Raw genomic sequence first — 17,592 nt, 5'->3', positions numbered from 1 at the left:
TTGGCGCTGTCCTGAAAAGCACTCAGCTTTACTTTGATAGCCGTTGGCTTTGGTCGTTGCTATTTATGATACTGAGTTGCTTTTTACTCAGCTTTCATGATCAGCTTCGTTGTGGAAAATATTGTCCCAAAGAAGATATTTCCGAGTTACGTTCTCCTCAGCTTCTGTGGTCATCTTAATCTGCAAGTTTCAGTTCTGAAGAAGACTTTCCTTCTTTTCGTGCTGAGTTATACTTTTACTCAGCTCGTACTATGTTATCATGCTGACTACGTTATGTCTTACTTTGATCCCTGTTCTTATATATATATTTTTATTCTTAAAATTGAACAAACGCATTAGTACAATGAAATCAAAGCACATAAATTTAATTGTCTTAATCATGGATTAACTTAAATAATTTTATCAAATCAAAATCACGTGGAAAGGTGTTTCAATAAAATCAACTTCCTTCATTAGGAGCAAACCCTATAAACTTCGCCCTATTACTCAACACATGCAAAGATAATGATGGAGGCTCTTTCTACGTTATTAAATAGTGTCTTTAGCCCTGGTTAGTCTCTATCTACAAACAGATCCTTTTTTAAACCCTCAAATGATTGCTTCTTCACTCCACTTACCAAGGTGAATCCCAAAAGTTTTCTGGTTAAATACATTACAAGATGTTTTTCCATAGTTTCGACATTCAGTTATAGCTATTTTTGCGCCTTCTAATCGACCTGAGCAAAATATACAGATCACAGTTTTTGGAGACGAAGTAGTAGTTTTTCCGCCCTGGGAACTCAAAGGTGTACCCAAAGGCTAAGGGAGATTTGGAGGGTGCTCGACCTTAAGAAATAAGAGGGGAAGCAAAAAGATGTCAACTCTTATTCTCTAAATTAAAAAAAAAAGCTTTCCAATATTTTAACTATGTGGAACATTTTTTCCTTCCAAGGAAGGCTTCAAAAAAGTAGAAGTCTTGACCCCATATTCAGGGTGTTCCATTGGAGAATATTTCCTCAGACGCTTCCACTCATGCCCCAGCAAGAAAAAAGGTTTTGAGATATCAGGCAACCAAGTGAAAGTGAATGATCCCGGACAAATCTCCTGGAAAGGAAAAGCCCTAACTTGGCCCTATATCCTTTCCTACTTTACTGATTGAACTGGATCCTCGATGGAAGTGCTTCAAAATCTCGACCGAAAAGAAAGGAACTAACCAAGCGATCTCCTTTTTCTACAACATTTAACTACCTTAGCGTCCATATGTCCCATCTTTAACCGTACCGTCAGGAAGGGATGAGAAAAACTACCAAGAACCCTCCTACTTCTGAAACTAGACAACAAAAATAGGTCTAGGGTGTCTTCCATGTTTGTAATAGGCATATAAGTTATTTAGCTTAATCTCATGTTATGTACATACTGCATCTGAACTTCAATAGACATTTCTTTATCCAAATATCTCTAAGTATATTCTTCTGAATGTTTTAACAGTGTTTATCATTTATTTCAAGTATATGCTTCTGATTGATCAACCTAGAGCTTCTAACTCTGAACAATTATTATTTACTTCTACATGTTCAAATCAATTCTTCCAACTCTGAACTACTTGAATAACTTACTTGTTTAAATACCATCACTTCTGAAATGTTTAATGCTGCAATACTTTGATAAAACTTAAAACCTTCATAAAATATTTAAACATTAACTTACATCAAGCTCTGTGTCTATCTCCTGATATTCATTATGCTTCCGGTGTAATGTTTGCCTCTGATACTAAATACATTAATCATTTAAGCTTTGAATAAATTTTTACTGCTGAACGTTTTAATCTCTCTAAGTGTTTCTATCTTAGCAAGAATTCAGTAGCTCAACCCTTATGGGGAGTATCCAGAAGCAATAGTAAGTTCACCAATTTTGAGGGAGTAAGTGAAATCTATTCCTTCTCTGAAATTTTTTATCACCATCAAAATGGGAGAGATTGTTGAAACACAATTTCTATAGAGGTTTTGATTCTGACAAAAAATAACAATTATGGAATTAGATCCCCAAAAATATTTAATTGCAAAATCAAATTTAGTTGTTTTATGCTAATATGGTTGTTAAGTGTGATTATAAGTTGAAGCATAAAGTAAAGAACAACTAAAAATGCATCAAATGAATTAAAGGCTCAAAGCCTTGTAATTGGCCAAGAGTCTGGAAGCCCGAAAGACAAAAGCAACAGCCCATAAGGCGTTGACATTCTGTCAATAACAAGTCATTCCCAAAATGGCATAAAGGACATATGCTAGAAGTTTTGTCCCCCAGCATCTCTCTACTTGTTACCAAAAATGGAAAGATTGCAGAAGATTGCAAGTCTGCCACACCAGAAGTTAGAAAGACGCGCGACTCAAGAGATAGAAGCACATGCTGCATCAAATGGTAACCTTTTGGCATAGAAGATTGAGGCTGATGGTGACAGAAGATATTTCCCTCCAAACAGCTAGTTTGAAATTCAAACGGATCCTTCTCCAAAATATTCACTATAAAAGCAAAGACTCTACTCATTCTACAACTGATCATCAACACACATAAAGAAAATCCTCAAGTGAAAATAGAGCAAAAGCATTATATACATCCATATTCATATTTGTGTAAATTCATAAAGATGTAGTACTTCATATGTGTTCTATATTAGAACCAATCTTCTATTGTAAATCAGAAGCTCTTTTACTTGCTTCGATTATAAGCGAGTAATTACAGAGGATAGATAGTTGAGTGTTGTTTATAAAGGAAGGTACTTTACAAAAACTCTATCTATTGTAAGTGTTTGTACTCTACCGTTAAAGATTTCATTAGTGGATTAACTATCAGAAGAAGGTATTCTGAGGATTGGACATAGGCAGAAGGCGAACCAGTATAAATCGACTATGTAACTTTTTCTCTAAACTCTGCCCTTATTTACTTCTGATATTGATTGCTCTAAAATTCTAAGTTTTATATATAAGCTATAAACTGTGTGCTTTATAAATTATCATCAACCTTAAGGGTACACAGAAGCTCCTTTGATAGAACTGTCATTTGAGCTCATAAGTTAGAAGTTGAATCAAGCCATGTTAACTGATTATCTCTGTAAATGGAACTTGCCTCTAATTCTGAAGTTTGCCTTTGTGCTTGCTATTGAACTAATTGTGAGAAAAATTATTAAAAGGTTAAAATTAACCAATTGCTCCATTCACCCCCTTTGGAACAAATCTAACCTCACAAGGGACCAATAAGTAGTATCAGAGCAGAAGCTCTATCTAAAAGATAAAACTATCTTTAGCCACACGTTTCCTCCGTGATAATGAGACAATGCAAATCCTCCATGAAGGATTGTCTATCACCAGATCTGCTCTGTTTTTTGGATCAAATTACATGTTCTAGAAGAACATAATGAAAAATCTCATCCAAACACATAGCACGAGTGCCTGGTTAGCAATAATCAAAGGCCCTTATGAACCTACTGAAACAGTATAAGAGACTCAAGTTTTAAAGAGTAAGGATAAATGGACAAAAGACGATTTGAAGAAGCTACAAATAAATGCTTCGGCTATCAAAATGCTTCACTGTGCTCTAGAAGTCACCTATGAGGGTACCAGCAAAGTTAAGGAGTCAAAAGTTAATCAAAATATGAGACACCACGAGCTGTTCGAAATAAAGGATGGTGAAGTCATATATGACATGAATGCCAGATTCGCCAACATAATTGAGCTCAAGGGACTGGAAAAAGCCTTCACTGAAGATGAGCAAGTAAAGAAAATCCTCAGAAGCCTTCTAACTCAGAATCTGAGGAAGCCAAGAAGACATTCTAACTCATGAAATTACAATGAAATTTTTTGAAACAAGAGAGAAGTGAGAACATAAAAAAAAAGCAATAGTACTATTATATTATATATTTTTTCTTTTAGAAATAAGGTAATTATTTCATTTATAGAAAAGAATAACACATTTCGACATAAGTAATTAAAAATGGGTTAATTATAAGTAGATGCCCTGTGGTTACACGTATTTATAGATAGGTACATGTGATATTTTTCTTTACAAACGCAACTCCGTGGTTTGCAAAATTTTGCATTTTTTTTACTTTTCCAAATTTGGCCGATAACGACCTCAAAATGAAAAAATTTAAGAATTAAAGTTGTTTAGTATCATATTTACTATGGACTCATATTTTTAATTTTTCAAAATCATCATTTTTAGAGTTTTCTCTCTAAACATTAACTTTTTCTCTCATTAAAAAAACACATAAATAACCTCAAACCTAAAAAATTGAAAAATTAAAGTTTCTTAATCATTTAACTCTTGAAAATTTTCATTTCGAAGTCGTTATCGGCCAAATTCTGACAAAGTAAGTCCAAATGTAAAATTTTGCAAACCACATGGTTGCGTTTGCAAAAAAAAATACCACATGTACTGATCTGGAAATCGACGAAACCACAAGGCATGTATATGTAATTAACCCTTAAAAAAAGTACAATGCAGAAGTACATCAGATGAGTTTGAATTTGCATCTTCGATGTCATGTATCATGATAGATCAATAATAGACATTGCTAGCACAATGGCACAAAACAAACTACTTGCAGTTTTTTCTCCAATTTCGTAATTTTTCAATGGGTTAGATCTATGTGATGGTAGACAAAAAAAAATCTATTTTTCATAAAGGAAAATATGATAACACTGCTGTAGAGAGACTACCTGTATAGGAAAAATACAAAATGTTCAAATAAAAGAGAACTATTGAATTGGTAAAATAACAGATTGACCTGAATTTGAATTTAACTTAGCCAAAAATTACATGTAAGAGTTAGAATTACGTTGTATTATAGATATGCCGATACTAAACGGTAAAGTCCAGCTATTCTTGAAATTTACAGTATTTCATTGAGTTAAAATACTAAATATCAATGAAATAAGGGAAAATTACAAAACTAAGTCAAATGGGAGGCTCATTTACATATTTAACTCATTTACTCAACCTACTACATATCTAGACTGATTTTGTATGACTTTCCCATAATACTCCTAACCTTCCATTTCCCCAAACGCAAACAGTCTCTCCCCTCTTCTCCTTGGTTGCGCGAAACGGTTGGCAGCTCCTCCATTAATGATTCTAAGACTTTTGATCTTCCTATCTTCCTTTAAATTGCACGAAATCTGCACCATTTCTCCAAATCACAATGTATTTCTCTTCTTCCTCTCTTCATCTCTTGATTCTGCAACTTCTTAATCCTAGAAAACGAAGCCATGGTTCTTCATCTTCCATTTCCTGCTCGTTTTTTGGTTTCTTTCTTCTTGTGACCATCGAAGAAATGATGATTCTACGTTATTTTCATCGTTTTTCCCAGTTTATCATATTGGTTTCGTCGAAAAATGTAAGTATATACTGTTTTTTCTGCGTTTTTCCCATAAATCCACTTAGCATATGCGGTTTCCACAATTTATCGATTTCACTTTGCGAAACAATGATTACGCAAAGTTTGCGAGGTAATTCGATAAATTTCTCTCGCAGACTCCGCGAAATCATCGTTTCGCGAAGTCAGAGCGTCACATTCCTCCTCGCAGACATCGCGAAATCATTGTTTCGCTAAGTAAAATCACTCTCTTCCTTGCACATTTATGTTCGCATACTTATTGAATCATCGTTTCGCGAAGCCAAATCTTCCTTTTTTCTGACTAACACGATTAAATTTTTCTGAAGGTGGTTGAATACATAATATTCATTCCTGGAAGTCGGCGTGTTAGGTTGCCATGAGAGACATCCATTCCAAAAGGCCTGGACTTCCAACCATCAGTGGTGAATAGAACTCTACACTGTGGGACACGTCCATCCCTCAGTGGTTAATAAGAGCCTATGTATCGTGAGACATCCATCCATCGCTAGTGAATAAGAGCCTATGTATTATGAAGTGATTTGTTAGGAGTTTATTGTGGCAATCTTGTTCTGTACCGTGAGACACATCCATCCATCGCTGGTGAATAAGAGCCTATGTATTATGAAGTGATTTGTTAGGAGTTTATTGTGGCAATCTTGTTCTGTACCGTGAGACACATCCATCCATCGATAGTGAATAGGAGCCTATGTATTATAAAGTGATTTGTTAGGAGTTTATTGTGGCAATCTTGTTATAAATTTTGATAATGTTATGATTTTAATGTTAGAATCCGTTGTTGTTTGGCATTTTTTGTTATATACCACTTCGCGAATTAGCTTCAAAACACATCCAGGCTTCGCATATGCTAATTAAATTCATCAACTAACCAAACATTAGCTTCGCAGGTTCCGCATATGCTAATTAAATTCATCAAGTAAACTCAAACATTAGCTTAGCAGACTTCGCATAAGATCGAATCTGCGAAGTTTGCGAATTATGAAGTGATTTGTTAGGAGTTTATTGTGGCAATCTTATTGTAAATTTTGATAATGTTATGATTTTAATGTTAGAATTCATTGTTGTTTGGCATTTTTTGTTATATACCATCTCGTGAATTAGCTTCAAAACACATTCAGTTTTGCATATGCTAATTAAATTCATCAAGTAAACCCAAACATTAGTTTCGCAGGCTTCGCATAAGATCGAATCTGCGAAGTCAGACGGGAGGGAGATAGACACGCATAAATATTGAGGGTATTATGGGAAAGTCACACAAAATCAATCTAGATATGTAGTAGATTGAGTAAATGGGTTAAATATGTAAATGGGTCTCCCATTTGACCCATTTTTGTAATTTACTCATGAAATAAAGGAAGAAGTTGAGGAATCTTTAGCCTAACTTACGGTAAAGAATATATTAAAAAAGAAAAAGGTTGTTGACTATATCTTTATCGGTTTCAAATGAGAACTGTCTGATCATTGTGATAGTTCGTTCATTAGTAATCAAGAGGTTTCAACTACTGTCTGAAACTAATTTTGTCCCCCACTGGAACTTAAGTCACCACTCACGACTTTTATATCTCAAATCAATTAAGTTAAGTAAAACATAAATTCCGATAATTTCACAACTCACTCCATACTGTAATCAGGATTTAATTTTAGGGGAAGTTGCATTAATTTGCCCGAAAAGGACTTTCACAATGATAAATCTGCAATTTAATAAGTAAACAATGTTAGCAATATCATTATAATAATATTTATTTTTCATTTCACTGTTTCTGCTTCCATTATAAAATAAAATAAAAAAAGTAACGTTTATCCATCCAGCCAATACTCACTTTAGAAAAAGAGAGAAAACATGGGAAAGATAGACACAGTGAGAACAATGCTTAATGACAAAACTGAAGAAACAAGCATGGAGGTTCATGAGAGTAATTACAGAGGGTGGAAAGCCATGCCCTTTATCATAGGTAAGCACAATTAGGGAAGTTGCATTTCTGTGGATTATGAGTTTGAATTTAATGTAAATGTTTTTTTTATGGTTTTTCAGGAAATGAAACATTTGAGAAGCTAGGAGCTCTTGGAACATTGGCCAATCTGTTGATATATCTAACAACTGTATTCAACATGAAGAGCATAACAGCAGCAACTATTGTCAATGTCTTCAATGGTACCACCAATTTTGGTACTTTGGTTGGTGCCTACCTTTGTGACACTTACTTTGGTCGATATAACACCTTGGCGTTTTCTACTGTTATGTCTTTTCTGGTACTATTACTCATTTTGCTATATCTATTTGTAAGGATAAGGTTTTAATTTGTGGCTAATGTTTTTAGAGAGAACAGATATACTTTAATTTAAGAAATGCTAAACTTTTGCCATTAATGTTTCAAGGCATTCTAGATTCATACAAGCAAAACATTGAGTAATCATGGATGAATTAAACATAATATGAAAGTTAAGTTCACCTGGATTGAGTTTATGTTTTTCACTCCAAACATCAAAAGTTGATTCTCCTAGTGTTTGGACTCAAAATTGCTCTATCTTGAAAACATTAAAGATAAAAATTTATCATTAACTTATTGGCATATCTGCACTTTCTAAAGACATTAGGTACAAATTCAGACTTTATCCATATTATACTAGATATATTGCTGTCATCTAACTTGTTGCTGTAATTTTGTCAAGGGATTGCTTGCAATTGACTTAACAGCAGCAGTCTCTAAGTTGCACCCTCCCCATTGTGCAAAAGACAGCCCAATTTGCCAAGGGCCAACACCAGGTCAACTTGCATTTCTAATGGCAGCATTTGGGCTAATGATAATAGGAGCTGGTGGAGTTCGCCCGTGTAACTTAGCATTTGGTGCTGACCAATTTAACCCAAAAACAGAATCTGGAAAGAGGGGTATAAACAGCTTTTTCAATTGGTACTTCTTCACTTTCACATTTGCTCAGATGATATCTTTGACACTCATTGTCTATGTTCAATCCAATGTTAGCTGGGCTATTGGTTTAGCAATTCCAGCAATCCTAATGCTCATTGCTTGCTTAGTTTTCTTCATGGGTTCCAAAATATATGTCAAAGTGAAAGCCACTGGCAGTCCAATGACCAGTGTAGCACAGGTTATAGCTGTTTCTATCAAGAAAAGGCGGTTGAAACCGGTGGATCAACCCTGGCTCACCCTTTTCAATCACATTCCTCTTAACTCTATCAATGTCAAACTTCCTTACACAAATCAGTTCAGGTAACTAATTTCATGTTACTATTTATACATGTCAGTACCTGATTCTGATTGATTCGGTTTGATTAATTACAGATTCCTTGACAAAGCAGCAATTAAGACTGATGAGGATGAAACAAATCTGGACGGATCACCGCGTGATCCGTGGAAACTTTGCAGTATGCAGCAGGTGGAAGAAGTGAAATGCCTAATGAGAGTGCTGCCAATATGGATATCAGCTGTTATTTTCTACATTGCAATAGTCCAACAGCACACTTATGCAGTTTTCCAAGCAGTTCAAAGCGACCGACGCCTAGGAAACAGCGAATTCCAGATTCCAGCTGCATCCTATACTGTCTTCTTGATGCTAAGTTTGTCCATCTTCATACCTGTCTACGACAGAATCCTCGTCCCGTTTATGCAGAGACTTACAGGAAAAGAAGGAGGCATCACAATTCTTCAGAGAATTGGAATTGGCATACTTCTATCTGTAATAACAATGATAGTCTCTGCAGTGATTGAAGAGCGGCGAAGGACTATAGCTCTTAACAAGCCAACACTAGGAATTGCAGCAAGAAGGGGTGATATTTCATCTATGTCCAGTTTATGGTTGATAATTCAGCTAGCAATAGCTGGATTAGCGGAGGCATTCGGTTCGATAGGCCTGGTTGAATTCTACTACAAGCAATTTCCTGAGAACATGAGAAGCATAGCAGGGTCACTGTTTTTTTGTGGTATGGCGGGAGCAAGTTATGTAAGCAGTTTGTTGATAACTATAGTCCATAAAACAACAGAAGGATCTGCAAATGGAAACTGGTTATCAGAAGATCTTAATAAGGGGAGACTTGACTATTACTATTATATGATAGCTGTTATTGGAGCCTTCAACTTTGCCTACTTTTTAGTATGTGCAAATTGGTTCAAATACAAAGGAGGAGAGGATGGTTCTGCACATACAATTGAAATCACAACGCAGTCTAAGCAATCTGAAAAGGTTTCTGCTTAATATTATTAATGTACACTAGTTCTAGTTCATGTTAAGGGATAAATAACAAACACCAGTGTTTAAGTAGAAATTCAGATTTAGGTAGCAGGCTAGAATGTCCCTTTCGTAGCAAGTACAATAGCGCAGAATATTCAGAAAAGCAAGGGTTTCCTTGTTCAAGAAATGAGATATGGTATGAATTGCCTAACGTTTTTGGGAAGTGTGTGTACTGTTACAGTAAGAAACAGTAAAATTTTATCTTCAAAATTTCTAACTGAACAATTTTAGACTCGGAACGGTAAACGTTGTTGTCGTGTAACCAAAAGGTTTCCGATAAACGTTGTTGTCGTGTGACCAAAAGGTCACGGGTTCGAGTCTTAGGAGCGGCCTCTTGCCAAATAAATTGGCAGGGGAAGGCTTGCCCCTAGTACACCCTTGTGGTGGGACCCCTCCCCGGACCCTCGCTCATCGGGGACGCGTAGTGCGACCGGGCCGCCCTTTTTTTTATAGTGGTGGAGTCGGCTTTTAACTGCTTGGAGTGCAAAAACTCGGCTTTATATAGACTAGGCTTAAATTTTATTTTATTTTGCCCCTACTTAGGCGAAAACAACGCATGAGCTGGAAAAAGAATACACAATCACCAAAATTAACCCAAAATTATTTCAAATTGAAAACATAAAATGCAAAATGATATTTTATGTAATTCTCCGATATACGGTTCTCCAAAGCGTCTTGTCGTCCGAATGTTTTCTTACAAAACAAGGAAGGTGTCGCCTGCCCAGCCTACAGTTTAGAGCAAACCTAGAGGATTCCTTAGACCTTTTATTTATAGATTCCTCATAGTCATATTAGGATTTTAGAATGGTGCTCCTCATTAGTGAAAATCATTCCAGTAGGAAGTCTACATATGTACTATCATTCTAGGAACTTATCTGTGCGGATCTTCCTAGACGTGACCATCACATACTAGCTTTCGCAGCAAACCCAAACAGAGTCTTGAAGCATTCAAGCAAACATGCACCAACCATTATCCTAATATTTGACATACATTCACAGAACATCCGAATATCCTCCTATGGATAACATCCACATGTTATCACAAAATCTCCAAAAATGTTAAGACAAATTTAAACCTTCACCCTCAAGAAATTGACTACTTTGTTACTTCACCATCTCCCAATAATGCTCCAATGAATGCGAGAGGCAGAGTATCAAAAAGGGTAAACGCCACTTCATTGACTTGCATTCTAACCACGTATATCAATTTCAACATCACATTTAATTTAACAACTGAAAGCAACTTTTGAATTTTCTGCCATATATTCCATGGCATTGATAATTTCCAATAGTGGTGTTGTCAACCACTAAGATACAAGTTTCTATCAAAAATAATTCAGCAATAAAAAATCAAAGAAATAAGAACTGAAAGCAGTAAATTTATAAATGGATTATCAGAAGCTGAAAAGTTCTCGTCCCCAACTATATAATTGAGTTCATATGTAATACAAGGAAGAAAAAGGACTGACAAACCAATAGCCTTACTAATATAGACAGAAAATGGCAAAAAAGGGCTGAGCTTTTGCCTCCTAAGGGTAAGCATCAGAGACTAGAAAACAAGAACAAAAAGCATCTAAAAGATGAGGATATTGCAGCAAGAATTGGCATTTGTTTATACTCTTAGCAGTAAAATGGGGTCATTTATTGTTCTTGTACGCCCACACCATATTCTCAAACTGTGTATGCTTGTTGAATTGTGTCTATGTCAAGTCCCTTCAATCTTACCACTGATTCTACGTGACCCTTGAGCGTATGAAGTTCCCTTAGTCTGCAACACCGTAATATCAAATCAGATAAACAACTTATGTAAAAGACACTGAAATGGCAGCTTAGCTGAGATCACTCTGTACCTTGCAATTTCAGCTCTCCTTTTTGCTTCTTCAGCCATCTGGTTGAGTTCCGTGAAATGGGTTCGTTCTGTGAACATCTTGGTGTCTGGTGGCTGTAACCCATGCAATGTTCTCTGTGCGTGTGCCCATTGAAGCTCACGTTGTTCTTTTCCGAAATCCTTTTGCCTTGTGAAAGCAATCTACAGAGGAAAGGAAAATATTCCATTATCCAAAAAACTACATGCAGATTAGATTCGAATCCAGAAAGAAGACCAGCAAGCCAAATACAATGCATACCCTTTGTTCAATAACGAGATCCCAAGCCCTCCCACTTAAAGCATAGCGTATAAAGAACTTGATCAAGTCGAGAGGAAAGTAAAAGATAATGTTATATAGCCAAATCACTCCAGCCCAACCCCAACCAATGCCTTCTATTGCAGCAAAGCTCCAGCTTGCATAGACTGCAATCAGAGTAGCAACCTGCAAAAAAAAAGGCAAAAGGATTATCATTCCTTCCAGACTGTTGGATGCCTAGCTGACTAAATGCGGAGAGATGATTGGCTTACCAGTTGAGCAATCACAAAAGCCACTACAAGTAATATTCCAGGGCGTTCAACAAAAGACCAACTCCGAGATCTTGTCACGAATATTAGAGCTTGACTTATAGTGCTCACTTGCAAGTATATTGCTGATGCAAGCTTTCTGAAGTCATCATGAGCTGTTTTCTCCAAGGTTGATACACCAAATACCCTCTGGAAAAATTAACAGAAGGAAATTTATCAGTATATAGCCCATTACAAGTTCTCTACCACTAGCTTAAGTGTCGGCTTTGCCGAACATTAAGAACTCCATCACAAGTTCAACACTAACGGCTAAACTCCTAATGGTATGCATACAGAGAGAAAACGCACTATACCATACAGGCAACAGAGAGACAAGCAATGAAGCATGCACTCCCAAAAAAAAAGAATAAAGCATCAAGACATCCCAGTACAAGTACACATCACAGATGTTTGGAAGTCTTCGATCCATGGTACTCCTATAGTTTACCAGCAAATACATCATTTAAGATCAAAGAACCATAACAAGAACAAAAGAATAAAAATCTTACTGGGAAAAAGTCTGTTTTATATGCAGCCCAAAAGAATATGACGGTCATCATTGCCAGGTAACTACCAAGAACAATGCCAGTCGTAAAAATCTCAGACAGTTTCCAGCTGTCCGGCAGAGGAGATGGTTTCACTCTATCCTTAGATATTGTCATAATGGTACCTGAAATTACAAAGCCAGTAAGTTCCCAAGAAGAAGCATATTCTATATCAACCATGTGTAAAATTGTCACAAATCTTCTGTGCTTAAGAAAATCGGACAAGGGAATGAAACTTATCCTAGAGTACCAAAACATTACTAGAACAGAAAAAGAGAAGGCATGCACGCTTAAAAGAGAGGGAGAGAGAGAAACAAACCGTCATTAAGAATAGCAATAATAAGCACCATAAAAGGTGGGAAGTCAAACTCCCAAATGAGAGCAAGAAGCATGAAACCAAGCTGTCAAATCAAACAAGTAAGACAAGGTAAGGAAATATGAAAAACTCTCCAGAGTGTGTGTGTGTGTGTTTCGATGAGAAAGAGAATTCCAGCTCACCACAATACGAATTGTAATTGAAACGGCATATATCTGGAAAAAGAAGGGGGGAAAGCATCAGTTGAAAACTAATGAAAGTCCAGCTGCTAGTATCAGCTTGTACATTTGTACTATATCACAAAATTATGGTAAGAAATGTACATATTGAAAATAGTATACCATAGACAGCATGCAATTCTTACTGTGTAATTTTTCATCCTCTGGAAAATTGCTCGACTTGTCAAGACAGCACTAATGATTACACTAAGGCCAGGTTCCGTAAGAACTATATCAGAAGCACTACGAGCTGCATCAGTTGCATCAGCAACAGCAATCCCAATGTCAGCCTTCTTAAGAGCAGGAGCATCATTGACTCCATCACCCGTCATCCCACAGATGTGTTTCCTAGCTTGCAATCGTTTTACAATCTCATACTTGTGCTCTGAAATAGTAAAGCCAAGAATTTCAGGAAAGAGAACAGTGTATATTCATTTGGATTATAACACGGGCACACTGCAAACAATTTGCAGTGAGAAACAAAGTGAAATACCAGGGAAGACACCAGCAAAGCCATCAGCTTTTTCAATCAGTTCATCAACTGGTAATGCAACGATAGACTCATCCTTGTCGTGTCCTAGCAACGCTGATGAAGGATACATGTTGGTTCCCATTCCCAACCGACGTCCAGTTTCCTTTCCTATGGCCAATTGATCCCCTGATAATAGACACGAGGTTCACCAACCAATGCAAAAAGAAAAAATGAAAGTGAGTTCAAAGAAATTGTCCGGAATGACAATGTTAGATCCTGACATTACAAAAATATAAATTATTCTTACTATTAGCACTGAAATAGAAGAATATAAAAATAGACACAAATCATCCTCGACCAGGTAGATTTTACATCATGTATATCACATAAAATGAATTCATAAACTAAAGTATAAAGTATATTTGCAACGGTTGATAGTACTATCACAAATTGTCAAGACTGAAACAATTTAGTCAACAGATGAAAGGTTTCACAGACAGCAAATTCAATACATAAGTTCACGCTAGCATTAGGTATTCATAATGATATGTACATTATTGAATTCTGCAATTTGGCATGGTGCAGGAAATACAAACTTGTGCATTGCGTCATTTATGTTAATTTACATTATAAAATAATCAGAGCACTGATATTTTGGACCTACAGAGGCACTGTAAGGAAGGCATTTTATCATGAGCTCCCATTTCTGGAGCCATAGTGTTGAACTGGGAAACAAAAACTAACCTGTAATCATTTTGACGCTTACACCAAGATTCAAAGCTCTCCTTATTGTCTCAGCACTATCATGCCTAGGTGGATCAAAGAGGGGCATAAGACCAACGAACTGCCAAGGGCCTCCAGGACTCTCTTTTCTACCTTCTGGAACATCCTGCACAAGTACACAGTAAAAACTATTATCTTGCAAGACAACATAAGGAAACCAGAAAAGTCATATATGAACTTCGAAAATCATAAGTAAAGAATCAGAGAAGTGAGAACCAGGAGTCACCTGAATTGCAACAGCAAGAGATCGTAAACCCCTCTCTGCAAACTTGTCAATTACAGCATGAACTCTGCGCTCAATGTCTGACTTGTTGTGTGCAAGATGAAGAATCTAAAAATCATTAGAGCAGATAGGACTTAGAATATAGTTCATACTTTCAAAACCATGGTGTACAACAGAAAAAGTAGAGTGCAGAGACATTACCTGCTCCGGTGCTCCTTTACTCACTCTGTGCATTTTACCATCACTGTCAAGATATGTCAAGGCTGTGCGCTTGTCAGTAGGATTGAAAGGAAGGAAATGAAGTTCTTGAATTCCAGCACGAGCCTTTTGAACCAGGAACGAATGAGATAAACAGGGAAAAAAATTACAGCCAAATTATGAGAAAGAATCACAGTAAAACAAAGAACATGGTATATGTAACAGTGAATTACCTCTTTTGGATCAGCCAGCATTCCAACTATAGCAGTATCTATAGCATCCTGGTTCTCTATTCTAGAGGCCCGAGCTGCCATCAAAACAACAGCATCTGCATCTACTCCTTTGACAAAAACCTGCAAAGTTAATTTAGAAACATTTAAAACAAGAATTACAACATCAGTAATGAACAAGCAATGGCAGTCTAAACAACCTCAATGAGATTTTTGTCAACAGTAAGTTTGTTTAATGTGAGAGTTCCAGTCTTGTCACTACAAAGCACGTCCATGCCTGCCATCTCTTCAATTGCAGTCATTCTCTTAGTGATAGCGCCCTGTTTCACATTCAATAAACTTATCAAAATATCATCCCACTATTACCCGATATTCATTGTTAAGCCACTTATATATTTCCAAGAACCTAGCCAACCTGCTGAGATAGCCTATGTGAACCAATAGCCATTGTCACTGACAGGACAGTAGGCATGGCAATTGGAATTCCTCCAATGAGAAGGACAAGAAGATTGTCAATTCCAGGACGGTACTCCCGATCTTGAATGGGATACATAACAATAATCTCAATTACCATCCCAACAGCAATTGAGCAAATGCAGAAATTCCCTATAGCAGTCAACACCTACATAATGTATTGAAAAAGAAAGATGCTATTAGAAATAGAAAAATAAAGCATTAGACAAAGGTTGTAGTTTTCCATTCCCCATACCTGTTGGAAGTGACCAACTTGGTTAGTGGTATCGACAAGGTGGGCAGCCTTCCCAAAAAAGGTATGGACACCAGTTGCAATGACCACTGCTTCAAGCTCTCCCTGCTTGCATGTGGAACCAGAGTAAACACCATCACCAGGTCCTTTCGTCACAGGAAGAGACTCACCTGTAAGTGAAGACTTCCCAACAGAAATAGAGCAAATTCAGTAAAACAACCATGAATAGACCAAGTCAACCAGAATTCAATATAGTAAACACCATGTAATAGCACCTTACCTGATCAATTTTAAGCGGGTCTCCTTCAAGTAAACGAGCATCAGCTGGAACAATATCTCCAAGTTTGATACTTACAATATCACCAGGTACTAAATCAGCAGCATCATGCTCGCCCCACCTTCCGTCCCGAAGAACCTTAGAAAAGAAAGTCAGAGATGAGGCAAATTCCAGGCTCCGCATATTTCCAATTTTTGATGTTTGGTTCTCATCCAAAATCAGACTACTCGAAAACAAAAACTGTTGCAGAATTCATTACACAGAAAAAGAAACAAATTCCTCGAATCTGATAGATACCTTAGCTTTTGGAGCTAGGCGAGCCATGAGAGCTGCCGCAGCATTACCCGCATTATTTTCCTCAATGAAACTAATCGTTGAGTTAATGATAAGCAGAGTAATGATACCCACAAAATCTTGCCAATCTGGAGGCTTCCCCTACAAGAAAAACAAGAAAATTAACTCAAGAAAATCTTAGAACATACAAAATTATCTGCTAACTTTTAAAATGCTAGTACTTACTCCTCCATTTGCAAGCGCAATTGCCATAATAGCAGCAGCCTCCATCACCCATGACAGAGGATTCCACATAAACCCCAAAAACTTCAAGAATTTACTCTCCTGAAACACATCCAGAAATAAATTTTTAGTTCAACAAAAATTTCAAAACCCCTGAAAGCGGGTTCCAATTTGCAAAGATGAGAAGGAGTACCCTTTTCTCTTCAAGTTTGTTGTGACCAAAAATTGTTAACCTTTCCTCAGCAGCCTGAGTAGTAAGACCTTCTCGGCTACATCTCAAATTCTCAAACACTTCTTCAATGGGTATATTTTCCTGCACCAGAAACAAACCTTGTTAATTTTAACCCAAAATAGCAAGCGGACTATCAATGGCTTCCAAGTGTTTACAGATCTATTACCAAATCAACAGTTTCCTTCAAGACAGCCTCCAGAACTTCACCTTTCTCTTCCATCTTGCTCTACCTCCCTAAAATTCTCTCAGCAAAGATGCAAAAAAACTTCACAGCTGAACCGGCAGCATGAAAAATAAAAAAGAAAATTAAGAGATATAATCCCGAAAGAGTTGATTTAGAGGGTGAACTAGTGTTGAAGAAGCCAAAAAGAAGATAACCCACCAACACCAAATCTGCAAATGGTGTTAAGAATAGGGAAAACCAACCGCTGGAAGTAGGAGCAAAGAGTGTGTTACTAACACCCCACAATTTCTTTGTATTTTTTCACTCTTATATCAATTAATAACCAAAACCCCCACAATAAAACTCTTTATTTCTAAAAATGCCCCTACTTTATCTGAATATACTTTTACTTACAAATAATGCATCTCACAGTTGTACCTCCACCACGCATTTTCTGAAATTCAATACTTTTATAGGATTTCTGATATTTTTCACAAAATTCTGTTTTTTTTTTCTTTTTTTATATTATATTAATTTTTGTAAATGCAGACACCAAAAAAAGCCAGTAATAATCTGCACATGTAAAGCCACAAAGCCACATCCTTTAATTTAACTTAATTTTAACGTTTAAAAAAATAAAAAACGCTCCAT

General features: G+C 36.5%; 2 protein-coding genes across 2 annotated transcripts; one reads left to right on the top strand and one right to left on the bottom strand.

Moving 5' to 3' along the window:
* Positions 1–7,179: 7,179 nt before the first annotated feature.
* On the top strand, positions 7,180–9,846 carry LOC136200643 (protein NRT1/ PTR FAMILY 2.11-like). Its single transcript, XM_065991096.1, has 4 exons — positions 7,180–7,338; positions 7,419–7,636; positions 8,057–8,613; positions 8,686–9,846. The coding sequence occupies exons 1-4, from the start codon at positions 7,227–7,229 to the stop codon at positions 9,593–9,595; spliced, it is 1,797 nt and encodes a 598-aa protein (XP_065847168.1). The 5' UTR covers positions 7,180–7,226; the 3' UTR covers positions 9,596–9,846.
* A 1,144-nt stretch (positions 9,847–10,990) lies between these two features.
* Positions 10,991–17,179, bottom strand: LOC136231775 (ATPase 4, plasma membrane-type). Its single transcript, XM_066020777.1, has 21 exons — positions 16,945–17,179; positions 16,740–16,859; positions 16,550–16,648; positions 16,328–16,465; positions 16,034–16,168; positions 15,757–15,936; positions 15,463–15,669; positions 15,248–15,367; positions 15,051–15,170; positions 14,821–14,943; positions 14,623–14,727; positions 14,358–14,502; positions 13,635–13,799; positions 13,288–13,526; positions 13,106–13,138; positions 12,927–13,008; positions 12,572–12,732; positions 12,027–12,212; positions 11,758–11,940; positions 11,482–11,660; positions 10,991–11,399 (listed from the first exon to the last, which is right to left on the bottom strand). The coding sequence occupies exons 1-21, from the start codon at positions 16,996–16,998 to the stop codon at positions 11,303–11,305; spliced, it is 2,871 nt and encodes a 956-aa protein (XP_065876849.1). The 5' UTR covers positions 16,999–17,179; the 3' UTR covers positions 10,991–11,302.
* Between the last annotated feature and the right edge of the window lie 413 nt (positions 17,180–17,592).

This window comes from Euphorbia lathyris, chromosome 1 (genome assembly GCF_963576675.1).
Source record: "Euphorbia lathyris chromosome 1, ddEupLath1.1, whole genome shotgun sequence".
Taxonomy (NCBI): domain Eukaryota; kingdom Viridiplantae; phylum Streptophyta; class Magnoliopsida; order Malpighiales; family Euphorbiaceae; genus Euphorbia; species Euphorbia lathyris.
The sequence above is the reverse complement of the archived record's forward strand: the minus strand, read 5'-3'. Positions and strand labels throughout refer to the sequence as shown.

What these genes read in the sequence shown, in the direction of transcription:
- LOC136200643 (XM_065991096.1), top strand. Translation starts at nt 7,227, where the DNA reads ATGGGAAAGATAGACACAGTGAGAACAATGCTTAATGACAAAACTGAA. An exon ending in AGCCATGCCCTTTATCATAG is followed by an intron (nt 7,339 to 7,418) that starts GTAAGCACAATT and finishes ATGGTTTTTCAG; the next exon opens with GAAATGAAACATTTGAGAAG. An exon ending in CCTTACACAAATCAGTTCAG is followed by an intron (nt 8,614 to 8,685) that starts GTAACTAATTTC and finishes GATTAATTACAG; the next exon opens with ATTCCTTGACAAAGCAGCAA.
- LOC136231775 (XM_066020777.1), bottom strand. Translation starts at nt 16,998, where the DNA reads ATGGAAGAGAAAGGTGAAGTTCTGGAGGCTGTCTTGAAGGAAACTGTT. An exon ending in ACAAACTTGAAGAGAAAAGG is followed by an intron (nt 16,649 to 16,739) that starts GTACTCCTTCTC and finishes GATGTGTTTCAG; the next exon opens with GAGAGTAAATTCTTGAAGTT. An exon ending in AAGTTGGTCACTTCCAACAG is followed by an intron (nt 15,670 to 15,756) that starts GTATGGGGAATG and finishes TACATTATGTAG; the next exon opens with GTGTTGACTGCTATAGGGAA.